Source organism: Anarhichas minor, unplaced genomic scaffold, assembly GCF_050575085.1.
Source record: "Anarhichas minor isolate MPS153535 unplaced genomic scaffold, ASM5057508v1 ptg000007l, whole genome shotgun sequence".
NCBI classification, from domain to species: Eukaryota; Metazoa; Chordata; class Actinopteri; order Perciformes; family Anarhichadidae; genus Anarhichas; species Anarhichas minor.
The window spans coordinates 18,875,001-18,901,163 of record NW_027466453.1 but is presented as its reverse complement, the minus strand read 5'-3'; the positions used below and the strand labels follow the sequence as shown (position 1 = coordinate 18,901,163).

General features: G+C 40.8%; 1 protein-coding gene across 1 annotated transcript; it reads right to left on the bottom strand.

The window, feature by feature from the left end:
• Window positions 1-22,283: 22,283 nt before the first annotated feature.
• uncx (UNC homeobox) lies at window positions 22,284-25,153 on the bottom strand. The gene is made up of 3 exons (XM_076081420.1): window positions 24,787-25,153; window positions 24,107-24,282; window positions 22,284-23,294 (listed from the first exon to the last, which is right to left on the bottom strand). Exons 1-3 carry the CDS (start codon window positions 25,043-25,045, stop codon window positions 22,284-22,286), a joined length of 1,446 nt encoding a protein of 481 aa, XP_075937535.1. The 5' UTR covers window positions 25,046-25,153.
• Between the last annotated feature and the right edge of the window lie 1,010 nt (window positions 25,154-26,163).

Here is a 26,163-nt window from a genome sequence, read left to right as displayed (position 1 = left end):
TGGACAGTCAGAGTGTTGTCATATTGTATGAACACATTTGAGGTTTGGGGAGATGTAATTCCAAAGGTATAAAAATACTGTACAAGACGGATTATGTTGTTATACCTTTACCCTTATCAGTTAGGGTGTATCTGGGAAGAGGAAACAAACGATTTTTGGGGTTGATTGATAGAGTCTGTCTGTCCTTTTTCCTGTCGGCGAGCAAACATTTCTGTAGTGGAGTGTGGTGCACGTTTGGACGTAATAAAGTAAACAAGCAAATGAAGACACGGGGGAGTGGGAAGAGGTCAGCGTAAACGTTAAATATTGCTTTTAATGATCCCAAAGGGAACACAACTTTCTGTGGAAAGGTTGTTTGAATCGATCGCAATAGAAGTATTGATAAGCTAAAAGCAGATGGGTTTCATAATAGCCTGTCTTCTCACACTCAGGAGACATACAGTAAAGGGAATTCCCCAGTTCACTAGCACCTATGTGGGATATACCTAACAGCCTTTCAGCTATTGGTGATTTCGCCATCCTTATATGATTTAATTGGGTTTGTATTGCCTTTAATTTAAATGATGATGCAGCCTTGGATGAGGTCACTCACAGGGTTGTGAATTCAGTGCAAAGTAATTGAAGTTCCCTCATTTAGAGGAGGTTTGGGGAATTAATCGCTGGACGCTCAAGGACACAGAACCAAGATGTCCAGAAATAAGACAGGATTAATTGAAAATCTTAATTACTTTCTAAGGGCATAAACATCTCAATATCAATTAAAATGTGTTTCCACTGCACTTAGAGGATATGAGGTGCAGCAGTTAATTAGATGTGGAGACTGACGGGTGAGCTCACTGGTTTTCAATATAAGCCCTTCAATTGAACTGCTATGATTTAAGGGCATAAATAATGCATGTGAGGCTTTACTTTCAGACTTTTTTGAGCATTTTTTTACCTGTTATGTGAAAATGTTCAGAGTCACTAATTCAAAGTTGAACAAAGTTGAAGGTTAGAAAGATAATATAAAGCACGGCGTATTCGGGTTATAATTCGAGTTTCTTAAATTATAGAGTGCATATTAAGCAGAGTTATATGACTGGGGCCAACAGGGAAATAATATCCTCCAGCCGCTTCGCTAGTGCTGTGCGGTTGACTGAGCAGATAAAAGCTCGGGTAGAAATGGCTATTGGATGAGGAAATGTTTTGGAGGTGTAACAGTGATTGTTATTCAAGGGACACCCTTCTACCACAGCCAGCAGTGTGGCCTTGAGGCCTGTCTGTCATCTCACTGAATTTCACACTTCCCATATTTTCCTCGTATTTATTCATTTATCTATCATTCTTCTTAATTCCAGTTTATCTTTTGGGAATTCTTCAAGGCCCTTTGTTTCACTGTATGTTATTCCCCTTCCACCTCCTCCTCCTCCTCCAGTAGCCACTGCTTTTCTGCTTCAGCTCAGAAAAGGGACCAGTCATGAGCCATTTAACCATGGGAAAGCAGGAGGGCCCCTCTAAACTGGTATTTCTGAACCAATCTAGGCAGTGTATTCGAATTGCAGAGTAACAAATGGACAGTGGAAGGGGTTTGTAATGGTGATTAGAGTCTGAAATTGGTTCAGATTTACAGTGTCAGTCAGAGATGGAGAGAGAGGAATAAGCAGTCTAAGCGGTCTAATGGATCCATCAGCTTGCTTCGGCTGCTCAGTGGGCCGAGTGGGGTCACCAGCCATCCGCAGGCACCACAAAAGCACTTCAATTTTGTTAGGAAATGTATCAATTTAACTGACTCGAGCGGCACACTGAAAACCTAATGAATCTGGACTCAATTTTCCAGCACACTGCCTCTATGAACCGGAGGAAACAATGTTGGTGGTGAAGGGGTGAAGTCGGGCCATCGGGATTGGCTGGCTCTGACTTCTCAGCCCTCGGCACGACCAGTCAGGAAAACAGGGGCAGGCCTCCGTTTATCTAGCGATAGTGGCAGCACCGACTGCTGTCACTCATCTAACAATCACGTCATTAAAGGTAAATTGGCTTCTATTTCAGCGGGATGATAATGCTAATTGAGTGGCAAAACATAATACCAGGAACTGTTGTGTGCCGTTAAGGGGAGGAGGGGGACAGATTAAATGGCCATACAATAGTGGGCGTCAGGCATGGCAGATGTTGCTTTGTGCTGAGGACTGCATTGACATATCTCTTGCTTGTCAGGCCTGGGCTTTAGAAGAGACTTACAGGACAGGGGACCAGATGGTCTCATACAGAGGCTGAATAAAGCAGTTAAACAGCGGCACCGTTTAAAGACAACTCAGCTACAAGAAATGGGCCGGTTGGTAAATAAAAAAAAAAAGAGTGGGACTGCTACGTCGATCTAGACCTGACTGCTTGCTAATGAAGGGACTGTGGTCCGTGGTTAAGCGTTTATTTAGCAGCCGGGCCCTGATCACCGCTCACCCTCCCTTTAGTGGAGCTGTCTGCCAGCTTTTTTTCTATTGCTCCTTTAGCTCATAGCCGAGGTCAAGGAATATCGCTAAATGGCTTGTATTCTCTCCATGGAAGTTTATTCCTTTGATAGATATAATCTAATGTTGCATAAGTAGATTAACTAATTCAACTGACACCCATTTGGAGGATTACGTTGACACTTTTTTTTAATGATATGGTGCACCTTGGCTTTGTGTCAAGTGCATCTGTAGTTTGTAATGTGTAGAACAGCGCACGTCTATGGGCTCTATACTTAATTCTTACAGAGCATAATATAATGCTCGCTGTCAGGCTGTTATGGAGTTGAGAGGCTGCCCCTCCACTTGACCTCACCATTATGGTGAGCACTGATCTCATTTGACAAGGCCTGCCGGAGCAGCCCTCAGTGTCTGACAAGTCTTTGGAGAAAATCCTCCTCAATGCAGTATTAATATTAAATGGAAGGAGAGTGAAGGTCCAGTTGTAATCAGTGAGCATCAGATCCACAGTGCAGGGAATAAAGTGAAGAAAATAAATGTATTAAAGCTTGTTATAATCAACTGAGGTGTTCCAAGGAGGAAACTGCATGTGCCTGACTTAAACTTACAGCAAACAATGGCCTGCTAAATATAACACCACCGACTATACTGACTAAGACGTCTGCAGCGAAAAAAAAAGATCCTCTATAAATTGTGACACATGTAGAAAGCCTTGTGCAAGTCAAGGGGATTCGGCTTTGAATCTTCTATGACAGTATATTATTCAGTCAATGTTTCCCTTGATGTATTTGACTGACTATTATTTATAAGACTGTTACCGCCCAAATCAAACTGAGATTGCTACAAAAAAAAAAAAGCATGGTGTCGACTCTACAATCTGTTTTGATAAGAGGGACAGATAGATTACTCATGATCTTACCCAAGTGCGATATGGGATTTCTGGATATTTCGCTGTCTTTTCTGTTTTTCCTCAAAGAAAGCAGAACTGGAGCTTTGTTTATTTCAACAGGAACAAACATAAACAAGCAGATAGATTTGTGTTGAAGCCCCACGGAGAAGAGAAGTTAGAGATGCTATTTTACAGGTTCGCGGTGACTATTTTATTTTTCCTCTCCTGTCCATCCCCTAGGTGTTTGACTGTGAGACATTTAATCGAGGGACTAGCAGTTTCATATCAGTAACAAAAATCAAATAATGCAGGATGATTTACTCCCCCTAGCAACTAGGGAGCATACTCTTAGCAACCAGCCAAGCCCCGGGCCTCGGTGTAATCAGCTTGAAAATATTTCAATTATTGTGTTGATTTTAGTGGATTTGAGAGGCGGCTGGTGTGCGCCTTAGTACATTCAGCCCATGACCTGCAGAGGAAGGCATTGATTTAAACAGGTGTCAGAAAGGAAATGTAGAGGCAATTTAAATGGGAATAGGATAGCAAAGTCATTGAGCATTGTTCAGTGCATGTGTGACATCCACCCGATGCTGCCAAATCAATGCGGCTCAGCTGAACTAAAAAACTCTACCTGGAGGAATCATCCATCTGCCATGGGCCACTGGAGCAAAAGGATTGCTTTTCTTGTTCCACGTAGCCACGTCTCCTCTATTGTATGTACAAAATAAAATGAGACTCTTTAGCACATTCACCTGATTGGAGACTAATTGATTTGATCAATAACGGTTCCAAAAGACAGTGTGTCAAACCTTGTTATCCCAGTTGTTATTATTCAGTACAACTTGTAAGATGAAGGGTCACGGGCCATCGACATGTCAGTCCATTCAATGTGAAAATAATATAAATGCTAAAATTATTATTTTTTCCAGCACAACCACATTTTGCAGACAGTTACTTTCCTGTGGGATATAACTGTTCTACTTAGAGGTTGCCTCCTCACATTTACTTGTAATGGAGTATTATTATGGAGTTACTCCTTTTACTTAAAGCATCTGAATACTTCTTCCACCACTGCAGCTGTGTAAGAAGTAATAACAATGTGATACATAGGGGGAATTCAAAATATTTCAAAAGATCTAAAAAGTTTTAAATGGTAACCAATGAATATCAAGCTGTCCTTTACTCCCATTGGGCTGGATGAATCAAAGGCTAATCATTTGTTGGGATTTTTCTCATATTGCCGAGTGAAGAGTTAGTTGGTCTGTGTTTATTTCAAGTATCAAAGTTTAATATTATAAAGTACTATTATGTCAAGAACATTATTGCTTCTAGCTGCCGTGATATTATCATTTTGGAGAGGGCATTATTTAAATAACAAATTGTTCTGGTTTCTTATAGTGACACCATACCATACAGCAATTAAATGTGTTGCACTTGTTTTGTGCTGCCACTGAAATTTACTGCTTGAATCAAGCCTCATGTAGATAACAAAGCACCCACTGTTATAATGTGGGCATAATGTGTAGGTGTTATGTGTTATTTGAGCGTGTGTGCTCTTGTGTGTTTTTAGTTCTGCTCATTGGGAAAAAAATAATTACTACTCTGGCTACTAAGTTCATCATTTGTTGAATATGTTGAAAAAGTTAAAGCACGTCTTTGGATCGATGATCTTTCAGTCCGTAACATACAAGTTTATTTTAGCTGCTTTATTGCAGCAAAATACAATCTACTTATTTTATCTGTATTGTTTTATTAAATCACGATCAAGAATTAGAATCCTCCTGCAGTCATGTCACACAAATGTTTCGAAACAAGGCACTAAATAATATAACGTCTTACCAAACATTTTACCGTAATTAATATCTCACTGCCCTCGTACTAACTACAGACCAAATGTCCTGAACGAGACGTCAGTTAACCCTCTTCCTCAAACCAGTTGGACATTAGAGAGAGCCTCCCAATTCAAAATCAAATCGCGACGGGAAGAACATGTGTCTCAACCCCCTCCACATTTAAATGAATGGGAAGCAAATTTCGGTCTAGACTGCGCCATCGGACGAACTGATTCATTTATATCGACAAAATGAAGTAGTAGGAAAAGACGGCAAAAGGCAAAAAGGTGTTGGTAAGATGAGAAGAAGATTTGTTTTGTTTTTTTGCTGTGAAAACAACAGCCTAATGCCAAAAAAGCTATTAAATGATATGCCCTAATGATTTTCAGCTTAGCTGCAACTGGCAGCTGATAATGAAGCTCAGATGGTGTAGCCAACTGGCATAGTGAAGTGTTGTAGTAAGGTATCGGATTGGTTACACATTCAAATATACATGGTCACAACTCCCCTCCACCCCTTGATTGAGAGCTCCTTCAGCCTCTCAGGGGGGAGGCGCTGCTCTAGGCGGCTATTCTCACTGGTGTTAAAAGTATCTTAATTTGGGGCACAGGTAGTGGGTCTCGTGAAAATGCACCGAGTATTCTTAAAAGGACCCCGAGGTGGAGGGTGGACGTCTTGTCAGAGGAGGGAGAATTTCTAGTAGCACCCCTGCTTGTAAAACTCTGTAAGCTTCATTGCCTTCACTCATTTGCAAAAAAAAATCCATTACCAGCCACAGCATGTTTGAGGAAAAAAAAAAGAGACTACAATAAGGTGTTATATTCCATGGTAACCCTGTACAGCTGGCACCATGGAGGGCAGACCGAAATAGTGCTCTTGTTCCACCGAAATACATCTTATGTGATTTATTGTTAATCAAATGTCAAATTAAGTTGGCTTATAGTCATATAATTTGCCATGCAACCATCATCTTTACCAAGATAAAGGTCCTGTGCTGGCAACTTCCATCCATCCATTATCTATACCCGCTTATCCTTTAGGGTCGAAAGGGGCTGTAGCAAATGACATCGCCCAGGAGGTGGGGTACACCCTGGATAGGCTGCAAGCCAATCACAGGGCAGACACATAAAGACAGACAACCATTTACACTCAGTCCTTTTAGAGTCGCCAATTAACCTAACCTGCATGTTTCTGAAAGTGTTGAAACCTATACACAAGAAGAACCTGCAACTCCATTCAAAGTTTGTGGAATATGTAAACTCCACCGCGGCCAGAAAGTTTGAACCCAGAACCTAATTGCGGTGAGGTGGCAGTGCCAACCACTGCAACTCCTCGGAACCCATTTCACCAAATAAATCATTTCATCTAAAGACTTAACAGTCAAGTTGACAGATATTAAGTAGAGGGCTGGACTGGTCTTTTCTTTGACTATTGATCCACATAACTTATCTTGCCAACTACGAAGCTCTTTCTCTACTGATTCCATGCTATTTTTTAGGGCTACAGGAAAAATCTGAGGCTTTATTTCCTGCAGTTTTTTCTTTTACGAAAGATTGGTCAAATTATAGATTTACATTTGAAAAAAAACAAAAAACCTTTCTCATAGAGAGGTTTAACATAAGAGCTTTTATTAGTTTTGAAAACAAAGTGACTGCAGCATGGAAACAGATAGACGGGGCTGCTTCAGCCTGAAAGCAATTGGCTGCCTGCTGAGGGTAATAGATACCACATGGAGACATAACAGTGCAATGTTGTTGATTTTTTTTTCTCAACTATACAGTTTCTATAGACATTTATCTTGAGGTCTTTATCATGACCAGAGAATAAAACAAAAAAAAATATCAAGTTACAAAGGTGCTAATGTGTGTGATCACATTAATCATCCGACAGGATCTCACTTTCAGTGGTTAGTCCATTATGATTCACACTGATGTGAGGTCTAGATGTCAGGTGTCATAATTTAATTGTGTTTTCTATTTCTCAGGGATACTTTAGGGACCAGAAAGAGTAATGTAGCAAAGTCCACCTCTGCTCTCTCTACTTCCCTCTCTCTTTTCTTTCTCTCTCTTCTTAATTGGAGACACTGGGGGTTCACATCACTTTTCACTTTAATCTTGACCTTAGAAGATAAACCACTGATAAAGATGAGAATCATTATCTGCCCAGAGAATTCAAAGAATAATTTCCTCATCTCATGTTCTCTTCATTAATGGGAAAGCACTTTTGCAGTGGGGGATATCTTGAATTTGCAGACATGCTGTAAGATCTATGACAGAACAGTCAATTCTTTTTTTAAAAGGCTGCTTTTAATGATACTTGGAAATGACATTGGCCAAGTGATTCAACTTTTAAACAGTTGTTTAGTAGATACTCAGCAGGTGTCTCCACTGGAACAATATTGAGAATAGCTACATAAACATTCTTTTGAGAACTCATTCGGATGAATATTTCAAATTGCAGTGGACAGTCTTTTAGGATCCGAGTGACCCGAGTGTAGAAGCTCTTCTTCAGCCTCTTCTTGCTGGTCAGGTGTATCCGGTACCTTCTTCCAAACCTCAACAGGGAGTATAGGCCAGTATGTGGCTGGTTGGGATCCATAACGATCCTCTTAATCTTATTCTTGCAGTGTCTGGTGTAAATATTCTTTCGACAGGGTTAAACACTGTTAATTGTATGTTTTGCCTGAACAAACCTCTCTTTGCAGTTCTCTGTGGTACTGTTCGATGCGGTTTCCGTACCAGGCAGTGATGTTCCCCGTCAGGATGCTCTCAGTGGTGCATGACTAGATATTCTTTAGTATTTGAGGGGATACCTGGATTTTCCTCAAGCATCTGAGGTAAAACAGTCACTGCCTTGGCTTTTTCAGCACTGAGTATGTAGTAGTAGTATGCAGTGCCCAGGTCAAGTCCTCAATGATGTGGACACCAAGGTACTTGAAGCTGTCCACCCTCTCCATCAAGAACCCGTTCAAATTATTGGGGGCCTTGCTCATTCCCTGCTTCTTACCAAGTCCGCAACCAGCTCCTTAGTCTAACTGACGCTCAAATTGTTGTCCTGCAACCAGCGGGTCAGGTCCTCTACCTCCTTCAGGTAGGCCTTTTCTTGTTATCTGGGATCAGGCCCACCAGAGCTACTTGATGATGGGGTTGGAGTCGAAAGTGGTAACACAGTCGTCGTGTCTGTACAGGGAGTACAGCAGGGGGCCCACAGCGCAGCCCTGGGGTGTTCCGATGTTAAGGATGAGGTTGGAAGAGGTGTGTCCGCCCACCCTCACCACCTGGGGTCTGCCTGTCACCACTTCAATCTGTCATAGTTCTTAGACCTTGCCAAATGCCTCTGGGATTGCCCTCCTGGTATTGTAGTTCCAATTCCCGTAGTCTTTACGGTTTGAATAGTAAGCTAGTTAGCCGGACATGCTAATGTTTGCAGTTAACGTTAGAGCAGACATTATTCAATCCATTCCTTACACTTTTGCACCAAGTATTTTGGTTTTGAAAAAATAAAAACACCAACCAAACTCTTTATATTTAGACTATAGATCTTACTACGGCCCCATGTACAACTTTGCAATTGTGGAGAAATCCAAAGCTTGACAGACCTGCAGTGCCTATAGTTACAGTTACTAAGCAATGATTGGAGTGGTCGATACAGCTATGATGCTTTCATAAAAACTACAGAACTAAAAACGTATTACAGAAATAAAAACGTGTTACAAACAAACAGTGACCATATTCCAGTCTAATTTCAAAGACCATTCCTAAAAAAAAAAAAAGCACGTTCAAACCCTAAACTCTACCTGTGCTTAGCATCATAACTGCCTGTTTGAAGGAAAAACTAGTGTTGTGCTGGAGACGCCACTGACTGCCTTCCATCAAGGACAAAGTCACCTCTCTCTGGAGGAGAAACCGGTCCTCTGAGGCACACCGAGTCTACTGCTAGAACTAGGTCAGCTCACCTCTATGCTAGAAGTTATACTATTATTTCCTTAATGTCATCCCTCTCCCGGTGTGTGACTTTCCTTGTGATTGACTTGTTTGGTGTATTCTCCAGCTGCTGCTAACAGCAAAACCATCACCACACATTTGTGGCACGGTCAGAGAAGTGATTCAACAGCTACAGGTATACTGTTGTGACAGACAGGTAGATTAAACAACACGTGTGCTGTACATAAACATTTAAGTGTTGGCTTATGTTGTCATTGATGTTTCAAAAAAACATTTAAGGAAAAACATTTAATGTATCCATGATGATCATATCACACATTTAATAATACAGATACGGATAATTATTGAGCAATAAAATAATGGCCGTTTGTTTTTTGTTTCACGATAAAGTGTCAACATTTCAAATGCAATAAATGAAAGGGTTGGTGAGGTCGGGTAGTTTTTAAGGATTCACATTTACTCTGTCTGTCTGACTGTTAATACAACTCGCATGCCGAGTATTGTTAGCTTTTGGTTGCTGTAATCACTCTCCAGGTCCATAGTGGCCATGAAGAGGTGCTTTACCAATACATTTTCAATTGGTGAGATGGAGTATGCATCCTAAAAATCTGATTCGTCCAATATGAGGCTACAGCAGTCTGTATTACCAATCAAGTGGTTATCTTACAAATATACTGTATGTTTAGCACAAGATGCAATTTTCTGAACTTACCAGACTGTTTTATTATTTGCCTTTACCCACGTAGTCATCATATCCACATTACCAATCACATTATCAAAAATCTCATTTGTAAATATTTCGTATAAGCACCAATGGTCAACTCTACAATATTGTTGCAATACAGATAGAGGTATTTGGTCAAAGATATTGTGATATTTTGCATATAACCCAGCCTTATCTCATGTACTAATTTAGGATACTTGCGACTGTGAACCTATTAGTAGCTTTGTTTACAGTACATGTCCTTCTCTCTGCACCTCCTCTGCACCTCTGAATTAAACGGTGTCACACTTTCCTTTCAATGTTGAATACCTGTTAATAAGTGTGTTGATCATGACATGTACATGTCTCCCATCTGTACAACATCAGAGAGAAATGAGTTGGCACAAGTCGAGTCAGTTTCATCTATACAGCCCAAAATCACAAATTTGCCTCACACGGCTCAACAATCTGTACAGTGGAACACACTCTGGCCTTTGGGTCAATGCCCTCTTAAACAAACGGAATCCATTAATTGGAGTATATAGAGAACATCTAGGCTTACTGCAGTTATTGTCCTCCTCTGAGGAATGAAAGTCTGCTGGCTGGGATGCAGTATTGGCTCTCTTAAAGAACATTTACCCTCTAATGACAGAATGACAGAGTGGACAGTTCTTGTTGAAGAATTACTAATTACTCTCACTTAGCATCGAATGGAACTCATCCTCTGGCTTATCTCTTTAAATTGATGTATCGAGAAATACATCACCTTATAGGTTGGACTAATGGTGTTGAAGGAAGTTTTATTTGCAGGAATTGTTCATTCCATAAACTTGTCAAACATCCCTTGATTTGATTGTCAGAGATGTTGAAGCAATAATAACTGTACAGTTAGAAGTTCATTTTCGTTTGAATCTGTAAAAGGAAGATCTAATGAACACGTGGTCATCTGTCACTCTTGCAAATTTAGTATGCATGTTTCATTTTTCCTAAATCATTGTGGAAGTAATTAAGATGAGAACCAAACCTGCAAACAGTATTTTGGGCCCTAATTTGTTGTGCATGGAGAGAAGAACAGACACTGTATAAATAATACTGTGTGCTTTTAAAGAAAGAGACAAGGTGAATGTATGCACTTCTCTAAGCTGCCTATACATTCGGCTTAAGACGCTGTGGGTGGTGCTTTAATTATATCGGCCCTGTCTTAATCACTTATTTTGAAAGCCCTGTCTACTTATCGATAGCAGAGAAATGAATGTTATGTCTTAAAATGTTCTTTCCTCAGGTTCTCCTCAAACTGTCAATAACGAGTTGGGAAGGAGGGATCCTCGGCCGTCCTCAGTACTGCTGATGGATATGCTCACACCTCCGAGAGGTAAACAGCATTGATTCTGTCCCACTATCGCCTCTAATTTGCTTCCAGCCTCTGCCCAATAAGCTCCTTTATGACTATTCACACCCATTTACAGGACTGATAGAAGGCTTTTTTTATTTTCAGAAGTGTGCCTGAAGCTCTCAGACACACTGTGTCAGTATTGAAATGTTTCTGGGCTGTCACATCTTGCCACTTCCTCAGCCCTAATGTGATCGATTGGGCCAGCTACAGAGCCATAACACGCTCCTCTACAGAGAACTTTTATAGAAACATTTCAGGCCCAGTTGATCCCTGCTTCCCCTGGGCCATTAAACGAAAAACTGGACCTCCAGTGGTCTAGTCCATCCCTGAGCTTACAGGCACGTTAATGACAGAAATTGTACATGTCAGTACTACCACAGAGCCCAAGGATTAAATAATGTGCATGTAATAGTGAGATCTGGGGTCTTGGCCTTGATGTGCTAAGAACATTTGCAATACCACTTTAATGGCGAAAGGAGAGAGCCGGGTCTGAGACTCTTGCCTTAGAGGACATGTCAGGCCTTTCACAGGAACTATTTTAATTGCAACCAAAAATGTCTATTAGGGAAGTCTCCCGTAGGCACATATTGTATCCATTATAGAGGTCATAGCTGTTAGGTTAAAATACATCATTCGTAAAGATATATATCAAAATGTATGAATTTATTTATTATCATTGTTATAGTAAGAATTAAGTAGTGAATTTCAGCACTTAGTTAAAATTTCTCTCATTATTACCGTTCAATGTCGTACATTGTCAAACACAGTTGTTGATACTCTTGTTTGTAGCTGGAAATTAAGGATTTTTTGTAAATGCCATAACAACTTACATTTATTGACAGTTTTCCATAGTTTACACAGCATCATATTCATGATGCTAACAGCCACCGTATCTGTTAAACGTAGCGTTGGATGCCTTTATCTGGCAGTAAGACTGACATCTAGCTATTCTTGATCACTGTCCTTCTCAGTCGCAACAAACTTGTGCTCAAATCCAGAGTACAAAAGAGAGCTGGTGTTGTTTGCTACCTTTGCATGTCAAATTTCTCAATATATTTAACATTATGAACATTGAACAGTAAAACAAATGTCAGTAAATTCCATGAATTCAATTCGAATTCTTACTTAGATCTTGTTATTATACCCGTTTATGTGGACCGACTGGAACACACAAGATGGCATTAGCTGGTAGCAGATGGCCAATGGGGCATGTTAGCCAGATTTAAGACTTATAAAGAACTGACACACACAAATAAATTTGGACAGTGTAGCCTTAACATCTGAGAACACTATTTAACTCATCCCATCTCAGGAAGTTTTCACACTTCACACTTCATTAACCTCCCAGGGCACAGATTCCCTGGGAAGTCATGGAAGGAAAATGCTTGTCTTTTTCATACAAATCACCGCCAAGCGGTAAGCCCCCAGTGACAGCATTTACATGCACACAGTATTCCAGATAATAGCTGATATTCCGGTTAAGGTGTGATTCAGTAAATGCTGTTCATATGCACCTTCACGTCTCGATCACAAATATCCATGTACACGTGCATTAACAGAATATTCCAAACACGATTGTGAAAACCACACTGGCAATAATCGCAAAAAACAACAATAATTGGGATAAAATGAAGTCTACTTGTCTCAGTATTCCATATTAAATTGACATATGCCAGCTAACAAAGCAAGTGTTTACCTACACGGAGTAGTCTAACACTTGCATGAAATGTATTTTCATTCATGCCTGTCTATATACAGAACTTTTACATGTTCCAAACCGTGAACAGAGTAGTTGAGTATCCCAATTAATGCCACGAATCCTTGTCTCAAAGCACACCAGTTTCCATAAGGAATAGTTATTCAAAACACCTTAGATGTCTTGAATGTTTTTCACCATCAACTCCTTATATATGTAAAAAATACTTTGTAAGATTTATGTCACACCTTTACTGATGATATTACATGTGGTATTATACTTAGTTGCTTGAGTTAGTGGTTTCCCTGGCACATTCAAAAATACTCTTTAATTACCTTTTTTGAGGTGATAATTAAAAGGCCCGATCATGTATCCAGCCGTGAAAGGTTAAGATATTTAATAAAGACAAATAACCAAAGGATATGGTGTTAATTGCGGGGTCATTTTTTTCAAATTAAATGCTTAAAAATAACCAAATTTTAATTGATTTGCAAACAAAATTCCAGCGCACAATATTAATAAAGTATATATGATTATACGCTCATCAGTTTGATGAAATGAACTGTGTTCCACTGTTATACTTTGCATCAGACATTCTCTGAGTGTGTAAAAAAAACAATACGGTATCTCTTCTTGAACAATTTTCTAGGAAACATAACTTCAGACAGGAAGACTTCAAAGGCAAACGTCACACAATATAATCTTATCTGTATGTATTATATATCAAAATATTACTCATCCCAAGTATACAGTACCTATGAGATAGGATAAAGGTGGAGAGGTTAGTGAAAACAGCTACCCAACCTAAAAAATGTATGGCAAGCACTTCTTGGACGTTGGACGTTTTGTGACATAAGCTAAAGAATTTAGCAAATTTACTTTTTGAGAGTTTCCCCGAACCCATAGTCCGTTGACTGAACGTACATTATGCACTGCAGATGCATCCACTATGAACATATTTCTTTGGGATAGTGAGCTATTCCCAGCTCTGCTTGTGAGGGTGTTTCATTTGCTGTTGAACTAAACTCTCTGTCTATATCACCCAGAAGTGACAAATGTGCAAACAAAACAAGCACAGATAAGACCAAGACTTCAGAGTCTGCAAAGAGGCCGACAAAACAATGAATATCTTTCTATACCTATTTGCTGCGGTTACTAGTAACCACAGTCTTCTGTGGTCGAGTCTAGTTTCTAGGTCACTATATTGCTGTGCATGTACACAGAAAAGTTGATTTGCAAAACCACAATAGCATTCTCATCTCTGATAGTGGGCTGAGCTGGAGAGCTTTTTCAAATGAGACTGTGTTAGATGTCTCTCTCACACACACACACACACACACACACACACACACACACACACACACACACACACACACACACACACACACACACACACACACACACACACACACACACAGTACATACATACACACAAGGCAAAAAAAAAAATCCTATTCAAACTGAATGCACCTTTCTGGGTAACAACTTGCTAAACTTTGACTAACTGTGTCGACACTTCAAACACCACCTTTTCGAAACTTTTCTGCCCAACTGTAGTCGATACGTTGGTCTCTGAGAATCCGTGCATCCCCCTAATTCAACCACCTTGTGCTGTTCTGGGAAGTCCACATGGGACTTTGCTCTGGAGCAGTGTCCTCCTCTTCCTTGGATCACAGCAATGTCTGGCCTTGGATGATGCTTCTGTAAGCCTTTGGGATGCGGTTATTGAACAAAACATTGTTTCCCTCTCCCAAAGCTTTCAGGCAACAACAGCTGAGGATGTTCTCCGGGGTTCCTGTTCGGAGCTACGGTACATACACCCTGGTGGTGAATCACACTGATCCAAGCAAGAAAGACGTAAGAAAGATTATAGGCTTATTGAACGATGAAATCCTATGCTGGGACCTCAAGCACTGAGGTTACCTGGCTGCACTAATTTGCCCACTGCTACGAGCAGCAACTAGTTCCTGCTTGGACAGATGAATGGCATAAGCAGAAAAGCACTTCTCTCTTCTCATCAGCAGGAACCAGTGTCTTGCTTGTGTACGGTAGATTTACTCAAGTTACACAAGAAAACAGGATTAGTCATCCGAGTATCATATGTGAATACCTTACGTACCTAAAGCAGGTCTCTCTACTTGGATGGAAACAGTTAAAGACTGCTGTGCCCAAATAAACTCTGGAAGGCTGGAGCATCAATCTCAGCAGTTGAAGGAATGTGGAATGAGAAATGCATTTTGCCAGGAGACAAATGCTTATTTATCATGACTTATAATAACTCGTTGAATACAAAGGCCTCGCTTTAACTTCTTGCACACGTCTAATCAGCTCAATGGTCAATGTGTCAACTCCTCCTGAAGAAAGCCCTCTAGAGGTAGTCTGTTCCTCATGCAACAGATCCTCGGGATCAGAAGGAAGAGCAGGCTCTTGTCTATCTGCATTATGTGTTATCGAGGTGACCACTAACCATTTTTGTGGTCTGTACCCAAGTGGCTCTTTCATGAGCCCAGTGGTGCACTGCAACCCATTTACTGGTCCTATCTCTACCTCTAAGGATATTTTGCACTCTAAATGTTGGAAAGGTTAATTTTTATCATGAAATAAAAGGTCTTCTATAATGTTCCCTTCACTCAATCTCCTGCCTCCTTGAACTGCTGTTTCAAGGGCCTAAGCTCCAGCTTCAGCTGGCTAATCATAGCCACCGGTCATCACGTACCAAACCAAACCTTTTAGAAGCAATGCCGATTACCGTTATTGCCTGGAGTTTTCGTGTCAGTGTCACCCTTTCCTCAAGGATTGCCTTCACGTTATCCTTAAACTAAAGCCTCTCCCAACGGACAGCCTCCTAGAGCTAGTGCATTACGTGGAGGGTCTGTTGCCTATGTGCTGACCATGAGTTGATCCTGTGTGATTCATCCACTAGCTCTTCATGCATTTCATGTGGCAGCTTATTGCCTGTCATGTGGATTATTTTCTATAGATACGCAATCCTGTCTCTTACAAATTTGTCCGCAATTGTGTCCCATCGCAGCATTTATCCATGACCACATCGTCTCACCGGGAGTGCTGCTCAAACTGAGCCGTACCTTAATCATGCTTTAGTGGCCAGAAGCCAACATTGTAGGACAAAGAAAGAAGATCAATGAGTGGATTTAAGTTATTTTTGTATGGAAGCTATTTTTAGCATGAATGTTTATTTTAATATGATCAATATGAACATGCATTTGAACATTAAGAGGTTTATTCTTTCATCCACTGCTGGTGCTGTATAAATACTTCTTACTCTACATACCTTTGACTTTTGTGTTGCTTTTTGACAAACTAATCTACAAAAGAAGCTGGACTATGGTGTGTGCATCAAATGTTAAAATGTAACTTAGCATTTGCACCAACAAGATTGAAAGGCTCTAAATACTTGATCTGCACATGTGCAATAGTCTGCCAGTCAGCCTACACATTTTTTTATTTTTTTTCAGAAATAGAATCACCAGAGAAGGTGATAATTGGTATGTATATATAATCGCCATATTGACTGTGTTTGGAAGAGTATCAACATGCTTATACGTAAATACAAAACATGATTCACATAACTGTTAACAGCATCATGAAGGGAGTTATGTTTACCGTAAGCTAATTATAAGCTAACGCTTATTATGCTCCATGTCTGTTCGACAAAAAGTAGCAGCGTACTTAGTTATAGAGAGTTATATAGATTCAATATTTGTGTTACCTTAGCCCGTTTGCTGCTTCGTCTTTGTGTGGAGGTTGTCTAGAAGATCTTTGATTTGCAAGACTTATCGAATATCATGCATCAGAATCTTACCATACCACTTCATGTATAAATAAAAAACCCGATGTCAACGAAATCTGAGCAGCCTTCACTTTACAAGATAGACCAGCTGCACATACAGAAAGTACCAAGGCTGCCAGAACATGAGCATCTAGACTCACCACACAGAGAAATACATTCCATACTGGTGTATTATCATGTATCGAGATGTGGACTGTTGTCAAACTCACCTAGTCGAGTCGGTATGCAAGCCTCTTAAGTTGCACCAGATTTGATAGCTGACAATCTGAGACAAGTGACGTCAAAGCGTTCCTCAAAATTACACATCACTGAAGTCTTCCAAGGATTTAGTTATTTCAGATGCTGTGCTAGAAGTCAGAGTAGGAGTTGTCAGATATGATGACTTCAGCATGGCTTTAAGAACGGAGGAAGCTGTCAGGTTTATGTACTAAAGACAATGAGCTGTCAGAAAGTAGTTGTTCATTTGCTTTGACATGCATGTACAGTACAAGCATGTCTGCCATGTAGCCTTACAAGAAGACCCTCTTACCCTTAAACTACCAGGACACTTTTAACACATGGTCTGCTTTTTCTAGTATTTCTTTATGTCCTATGAATTGTAAGAAGCTCAATATATGGCACTTTAGATAATGAGGCCAGACAGATAGTAACAGGTGTGACCATTCTGAAAAAGACTACAGCCACCTCTCACATCATCATACAAAGATGCAAGTGCTCTTATTATGAAGAGGAGCCGAATATCTAATCCTTCCCTACAGCTATTTCAAAACAATATGGAGCCGGCATAATGCAGACATGAGCACTATTTAATGAGAAATACTTTTTTTTTTTAAAGATGAGGGAATGGTGTGTTATTGCACTTCAGAAAACTGACTGCAGCTTCTCAGTCTTCTGCATTGTGTAACTTCAAAGTATGAAGATGATTAGAATTGTTTGATTGGTCACTGAGGGACATATTAATTTGTATTACCTCCATGTGTTGTTACAGTAGTTCTCAAACTTTTGCAGTCTGGGAAAATATATTTTTTCAGAAGGTAAATTATATCTACTAATAATGGGTGTCGAACTCTCAAGTGAGTTAAAAAGATAAACGTTTGCCCTTTTGCAAATATTTATCTTTATAACTTCACAGAGTCTGTTCACAGCATGAGCTCTCCAGCTGTTTGCTCATTACTATTAGATTTTCCATTTTGTTTTGTAGGTCACATTTCTCATACCACCACCATATGTGAATAGAACGTTCTGTATAATCTAACATTTCAGCCTTCATGTTGTGAAAATGCACTTGTTTGCTCCAGAAATTGATATTTGTTTAATTTCTAGTACTTTTTTGAGGAAGATCATATGGAATTCTTTATTTGCTGGAATGCTGATATTTCTATTGTCATCAAAATGTGTCATGTCACTAACACTTTTATCCTTTCTGATATAATGAAAAGGACCTTTTCTTTTCTTTCATGTTCTTTATGTATGCCATGTGTTTTTCAGGACATGCGTTGTGAATTGTTTTCTGAAATCTTGGAGATTTACTCAGTGCCCAAAGATCATGGAAACCACTACTTCAGGAAAAATAAAACCAACAGGAGTTATGATGTTTTACCATGACAGCAGCGTTTGCTTCAAAGTTGTGATATTTTGATCCTCTTATTATCCACCTTTTTGAGTCAGCTATCCAGAGTGGATGATACCTTAAAAGTAAAGTAAATGATTCAAATAAATATTTAATACTTTATCTTTAATTTAAACTTTTGCTGTATTGTGGAAATCATCAACTTCAAAGGAGGATTTTTATCCAGAAAAAAAAAGAATCTGCCAAAATCAAATGCAGATGGTTTTATGGCCAATTGTTATTATTTAACAAAGGTTGTTTACATTTTTCATGTTTCTTTAAATTCACTTAAACTTGAGTTGGGTTTTTTCCGCCTTAGCAGCTCACAGAAACCTGAGCTGCCAGTGTTCAAGTGGTATTAACTCGATTTTGATCAGAGGGATTTTTCGCAAAATACTCCAAGATAATTAAAATTATTTTAAGGATCGTCCAGAAATCAATGCAGATGGTAATGTCAGGCTTATCCCAGGTATGCATGGGAAAGATAAGAGTGATTAAATCCACCGGCGCATTAATGAGTATGTAGATGTAAAATAATCCTAAAAGGCATGGCAGGGTTGCTGCAGGAGAAGCCAAATGTCAAGTGGCATTTTATTTCATGGAGGAGCCTTTTTAAAAGGGGACACGGTTCTTTCTTATCCAAACTGAGCCCTCAGAGCCTCTAAGATCTCATACAGCAACACAAAGCGCACAAGAGCAGCCTGTACAGAGAGACGGGATTCGTGGCGAGAACACAAGTTGTCCATTTGAGTTGATTTGAGCATGAAACTTGTAAAAAAGAAATCCTTCCTGTCACAGTTATTTGAAAATGAATTTGTCTCAAATGAGGTGTAGAGTGTTGAGCTCAAAAATTATACTCAACGTGATAATCAAAAAGAAAACATTATTTTGTGTAGTGTAAGGCGTTACATTAAGTTAGGGTTATACATTTTGTTTAAAGAAAAATGTAGATTTCAAAATGCTAAATTATAAAAATTGCTGCAATAACAGATTCACTCTTAGTTCAGTCATCCGGTGCAAATGAGATGCATTTATGTCGTGGTTTACACGGACGTAATAAGGGAAATAAACCGATATAATGTCTGTGATGGAAGCACTTGGTTAGTCATTTGGCTTGAAAATTAGAGGCTTATTTCTGAAGACGGTGATTTAGGCTGCAGCTCGAATGCTGCAAATGAGACCCTTAATATCACGGCCATAATTAATTGCGCAAATTTGTTTCTATTAAATAAAACTAACACATACTGAGAAAACTCTATTAGCCTTAATTAAGCTTGATATCCTAATTTAGGGAATGTGTGGTTGAAAACAAGCCGTTTTGGTAGATTTTTTTCTCTGTCTTTCACCGATAGTGGAAAGCCTACCAGCTCTCTGCCTTTGGGCTGCTTTTCCTCCTTTGAGAGTTGGAAATGAGAAATGGAAATGGAAATACCAGGAGGTGCTAAATTAGCTGCCTGATCTGCACTTATTGCCGCATACAGGCCCCTATTACTTTGCCAATCTGTGCCTCTATTTTAGCATTCCGGGCATGGAGAAGCTCCGAGATAGCAGATTTATCAAATGGGAAAATGAATGCATGATGATCAGTTAAATTGAAAATCAGCGTCTGCATGACAGCCCGACCTGACACCTCCGTAATTAGAAAGAAAAATGATGGCGTCCGATGCATAATAGAGCAAAAACAATTTACACTCTCCCATAATGATCCGGCGTTCAAATTGAAAATTTCTCCGGGTATAAATTGAATTCATAAAGTATGATTCATGGACGACACATCTCCTGGAGGCTGCCTGGGCATATCGATTGATAGTTTGTCTTGAACCATGCAGCGTGTAGCTCTCAGGCAAAAAAAAGCTTAACTACTTAAGCAAATCGCTAATTTCACCTTAAGGCCACCAATGTGCAGCCAGCGATACTCCTATTCAGTGTGCTAATGAATTATGGATGAACTGGGCATACGTCCCAAATAGCCTAAGAGTAGCATGGAAAATACACACCGAATAAATCTCAGGGGTTATTTCAAATTGGCCCTGGTTATCCCACAATTTAGTCAGTAAACCTTGTATTTCTAGGTTTTGAAAGAATTGTCAACCGATGGATTTATCCGCCTCGGATTGTGTCAGAATGTTCCCTTAATGGTGGAAACATGCTGTTGTAACCCTTATAATAAAATGTATAATAACACTGAAAAACTGCAAGACCCTTCAAAACTTCAATTAATATGAGATTAAAAAAAAGATGCCTGTAAACTCACTGGTGGCTATATCGAAAATCAAAGCGATGCCATGAAAGATTAAAAATAAATGAATATACACCATTTTTAAAACACCATGTAGCACAATAAGGTCTCCGCTCTCAGCACTATGAGCAGCATGCAGACACAGAGGATACACCTCTAACCCACAGCCTCATGCAGGCCTTAATCTTCTGCATGCTCCCTGTGTGTGCCATGTTGGCTGTGTCCCCTGCCCCCCGTCAAACTAATAAGACATTGCTTCCTAGAGCAAACAGCTGCATGGGTTGAAATTTATGTAAATATTTTGAAAGGGACACTGGCTCAGAAATTCATTTGCGCCGGCTCAGACGTAAAGCTCACCCCTCTGATTATTTTCAATTTATTTGCAAATCAAGACCCAACGAGAACACCGAAGGGCTCGCGCTAGAGCTGGACTGGATACGTTTTTTTTTTTGTTTTAAGATTTTTTTTTTTATGTTATTACACCGCACACAAGAGCTTCGACATCTCTTCCTTTGGGTCGACGTGATATTGTGGTCAACACTGCAAATATTGCAGAAGGGAGCAGATGTCCCAGATCCCGCGTGGCTTCCCTGGGGACCACCAACCCTATTAGAACAAATGTGTTCTGCTATTGTAAATAGGCACGTTTGCCTCAGCCCGTCCTATTACAGCCGACGCATGATCAATAGGCTGATAACACAGAAACATCAATGTAAAGCGACAGAACAATGAGGGATATCATCGAACATCTATCTTAATATAGCCCTGCTACAAGGGGCCCTGACAAAGTGGAGAGAGAGAGGGGGAAGAAGAAGACGGGGGGGGGGGGGGTGGGGGGGGGGGGGGGGGAAGCTCATGAAAATGCCTCCCCACGAATCCCCATCTCCTATCCAATATGCACAAACACACACACTCCCAGCTGCCGGGGCTATTATTTTCCTATTTCAATTTGACACCCAGGCCTTTTCATGCTAATTCTATTATTCTTGGAAGTTTATGTGATTTCATATCACTAGAAATCGGTAATGTATTATAACCCCCTTTGAGCTAAAATAAACTGAATCCCCCTGCAGTAGCCACCGGGAAAATAATTACTTTCATATCAAAACTCTGCAGGAGTCGAGCGGGTCCTTTTCGCCTCAGGCTCGTAACCTCATTTCAGTGGGGGCTTATAGATGAATAAATTTGTTAAGGCAATATACAAAGTACAACATGAGATTTCTTAAGAAAGCCCTTCCTACTGTAGGCTACTGTAGTCCTGCACTGTGTGTGCTGCTATTTAAGGTCCCACACGGTTTGAGGTGCTTGTATACAATAGATTTATTTGAGAAAAACCGTACATATATAAATAGTATAATACCTTTTTACAGCTCTTGAGGATTTGTGTTGGTCTCGTGGTCTTGTGTTGTTTTTTTCTCTCGACAGGTTATCACACATTAAAGGACATCTAGAGATTCCTCACTCACACACACACTCGCAGAGAGAGAGAGAGAGAGAGGGAGACAGAGAGACAGAGAGAGAGAGAGAGAGAGAGAGAGAGAGAGAGAGAGAGAGAGAGGGAGGGAGAGGGACAACATTGTCAAAATAACAGCAAAGTGGGGAAACGCAGATTAGATGCGAAGATGTGCTTCTGGTTAAGCTTTGGCCTAATGAAAGGTGTCGTTTAGAGGCTATATATCAGTGTGATTCTGCTTTCCCCCCTCTTTTTTTTACCCCCAATGATTTATTCCATGTCGACATCTTCTTTAAAGTCTGTCTTTGTTTCCGCTGGACTGTCAGTGAGGACACACTCGGGGTTGTCAGGGTGGTCCTTGATCTCTAAATGCTCTTTTCTGTCTGCATCGACAGGCTTAATGAGTTGTGGACTGTGTTCGCTGCAAATAACAGAGGTCTGAGTGCTTTTGCCAGTGGAAAAGGCGGCCCTGTGTGGGCTGCTGTGCGGTGAACGTGTCTTTTCCTCTGATCCCACTTGTCCCTTTCGCGAGGCGTCTGCAGAGTCCGGCGAGCTGCTCCTACATCCCGCAGAGCCGCTGCAGCGGACACCGGACTGGTTTCTCTCCGCCGGGGTGTCACTGTCAGAGTGAGCTGCTGCTGTTGTGGTCTTTAGGGCAGTTTGAGGAACAATGAATCCAAGCGGCTGTGTGATGGGATAGAGCAGGAAGTGTCCCTTCCCTATCAAAGGCCGTGAGGAGGGTAAGGCCGCGGGGTTGCGTCTCGGTCTGGAGTCCGAAAGGAGGCTTTCGACGCTAAAAGGGTTGAGTTTCTGCACGCTGGAGGCGCTGTTGTTGGAGCACAGGCTTGACCGGTGGCTGGCGTCGGGCGAGTCCGGCTCGGATCCGCCAGCATCCCGGTCCAAGTGTCTTTGGTTGTGGTTTGGGTCATGGAGAGGGTGAGGTGTTTGGTCGCAGCTCGATTGCGTGTGGTTCCCCCCCAAGGAGTCAAAAGGCGGGCCCGTGTGGTCACTGTCGGTCACATGCGACAACCCGCTGTCGCTGTCCGACCCCGGGGTGTGAAATAAATCCCCAGCAGCGAGCCTGTTCTGGGACTTGAGCAGCCGTCGCTCCTGTTTGCGTTTCTTCTTCTCCATCCTGTCCAGCTCTCTCCGGGCGATCTCATCGGGGTCCATGGGCTCCCCGCTGCAGGTGGTGGGGTGGGCGTTGTGAGCAGGTCGACCTGGACCTTTCTTTGTGTTCTCCTTTTTCCTCCATTTGGCTCTGCGGTTCTGAAACCATACCTGCAGAGAGGGGAAATAAAAGTGGGAAACGTGTGTAATGTTGTGTCACTGCAAGGGGAGAATTAATTAGAGCAAAAATTGTTCGTGTTGTAACAATACGGTAAGCAAATAGTGAGGTTGCACCTTGCTCTTGCTGTTCTCCATGCAGGGCTTTAATTAGGCCTTTGATTAAGAATCTGTGCACAGGCAAGCTACAATAAATTAGGCTGAAGCTTAACAAAATAGGCTTTACATTTAGTTAAAGTATAGGTCAGATTTACAGCTCTAAATAAATAAATATATATATATATATATATATATATATATATATATATATATATATATAAATTAGCTTAAACTTAGCTTTAACATTGCTATTTTCATCAGCAATAATATTCTTCTATAAGATGAGGTAGGTCGGGAAATTCACAATTGAGGTCAGTATACACTGAATATATTTGGTATTTTTCGTTATTTAAAATGATTATCATATATTAGACAAATATAACGCCATAATTTGTGAAAAAATTATGTCGTTAAAAAAATGTGTAAAAGGTGTGTAATTAAAATTGATTTATTGGACTAACATAACCCATGAAAGGTCAAACCACACACATCCATCTAGTGGGTCCTTATGGTTAGTATTTTTTTATTATTACAAGGGGTACGTTATGACCCAAAATTAATACATGAAGGATACTCTGATGTTTTTTTTAGGTTAGTTATGACCAAGCAATTGAAACGTCTAGCCTTTGTCATGAATGAGTAATAAACAAAGAAATAAAGAAACACAAGCTTAAAATGATATGTGAGGGAACAAAATAAATATTTACCTGAACCCTTGATTCTATCAAGTCCAATCGAAGAGCCAGTGCCTCCCTCATGAAAACGTCGGGATAGTGGCTCTCATTAAAAGCCTTTTCTAATTCCTCCAGCTGCCAACCAGTGAAATTAGTGCGAGTTCTCCTTCTCTTGCAACCAGGACCATCTTTGTCTGGGTCCCCCGAGTCTGACAGCAGAATGAGAATAAATGTGCACAGCCTGCATTATTATTATTATTTTTTGTAATAACCACATTTCAACACAATGCTAACTGGACTAGTTTCATGCATATGCGGCTAATTCTGCAAACTTTAGAGCTGAAGAAGGTGATCGCGTCTGAGATGTTACAGTCGGTACACACACACACACGCAGCCTCAGCTTCTAACAAATCTGTCGCCTTTTTATGAAACCTTGCGATGTTAACACGGGCTTTCCCTCGCTCTAGTATTTCCTGACTTGACAGGAACATTGTTTTCGCTTGTGTACATCTTCAGCTTTCGGAGATGGGAACGAAGTGGGAGGAAGAAGAACGCTCCCTGGCTGCGTTTGTGGTTCGGCGTGCCCTTTAAAAAACACACCACCAAGACGACAACTTGTATCGCAATATCCTGTCTTTGTGTCTTTCTGTTTTTGTCTCAGTGCAAACAGCCGGCATAGACGTTATTGTGCAGCGCATATAAAGTGGCTTACCTGTCAGTTTGTACTGCTGATTATCTCCATTCATCCCGCAGCCCGAAGACAAGAGGGGGTTGGAATTACCCACCGAAGCCGTGCAGGAACCATTAAGTAATCCGTCTATTGAGAAGGGAACCGCGGACGCGGATTGAAGTTGATGCCCGGCTAATTCGTAAACGTGATGGTGGCTCAGATGGTACGGGAAGCCCACCATCCCGCCGAGTGAGCCTCCGAACTGGGCGTGAGGTGCATCCAGTATCCTGCTGTCCATCATCCCGCAGGCAAAAGGAAACGACGTCTGGAGGCCGGTGATGGGAATTTAAAAAGCATGCAGTGAGTGTGGCCAACGAGTAGGGGACATGATGTGAAGGGAGGGATGAGCTGTACTTTATCCACATGAACCTCCCAATAATTAGCCCAGGCTCTGGGAATATGAGACCCAATGAGAGGCGGTAATGGACGCTGACGTCAGAGACGCGCTCCGCAAACGCTCCCCGTATCGATTGCTAATTAAAGCTGACATCCACCTCAATAAACAATATCAGAGCTGTCACAACAAGACAGGAGGGCTTTGATAAGAACTACATCGCAACTACACGGGGGACCCACCGGGAGGAAGGGCTCACTGAATCCCGGGAAGAAAAGGCTACAGGCGGATAGGTTGGGCCAGCGGCTCCGGGACTTTTTGTTCAGTGGCGGAGCTGCAAATAGAGGGATAGTGGACCAATTGTTTAGCACAAAATATCACACTTTATCCAAGTTAAAGCCATAGCGGTTTATACTAATCATTATTATTTTTAAATAGTGTATGGTATATTATTGTGTTTATATTGCCACACCACTTTGGAAGGTAGCAGAAAGTGAAAACTTATTTTTATTTTATTTTATGGAAAAACTACAATAATCACATATTGTTCTCAAAACATTCCTTTCTCCTTCTCTGGACTGCAGGTCCCTGCGCCACACTTTGGGATCCACTGAGTTAAGATAAACCCCACCATGTCACGCATGGATCATCATTTAAATACATTAAACCTTTACACTCAGACAGGTCCACGTGCAGTGCGTAAAACAAATATAGCGATTGTTGAGTTATGGGTGTATTTAAAAGGGGAGCTGAGATATGGCTAAAAGGCACAAAGCAAACGGGAAACTATAATATTTTACTGTTTACAAGGCTCCAGTTACGACCAACGCTGTGTCTACTAAATATATGAGTCAAATAAAGGAACTACTAAAAGAACAATATAATCCAATGACGAAATAGCAACTAAACAGTATTATGCATTACAAGCATCCACAACATTTCCTGTCAGGGAACTAAATTGGAAAGCTCCTCCACTTGTGCAACCCCTGCACTCACTATGTGACTAGCCTATCTGCTCATTAGGT

Excerpts from the sequence above, each read along its gene's own strand:
- uncx (XM_076081420.1), bottom strand. The coding sequence starts at position 25,045 with ATGATGGACAGCAGGATACTGGATGCACCTCACGCCCAGTTCGGAGGC. Across the intron at positions 24,283-24,786 it reads TCAGCAGTACAAACTGACAG|ACTCGGGGGACCCAGACAAA; the intron begins GTAAGCCACTTT and ends TTCTGCTGTCAG. Across the intron at positions 23,295-24,106 it reads TGATAGAATCAAGGGTTCAG|GTATGGTTTCAGAACCGCAG; the intron begins GTAAATATTTAT and ends CCCTCTCTGCAG.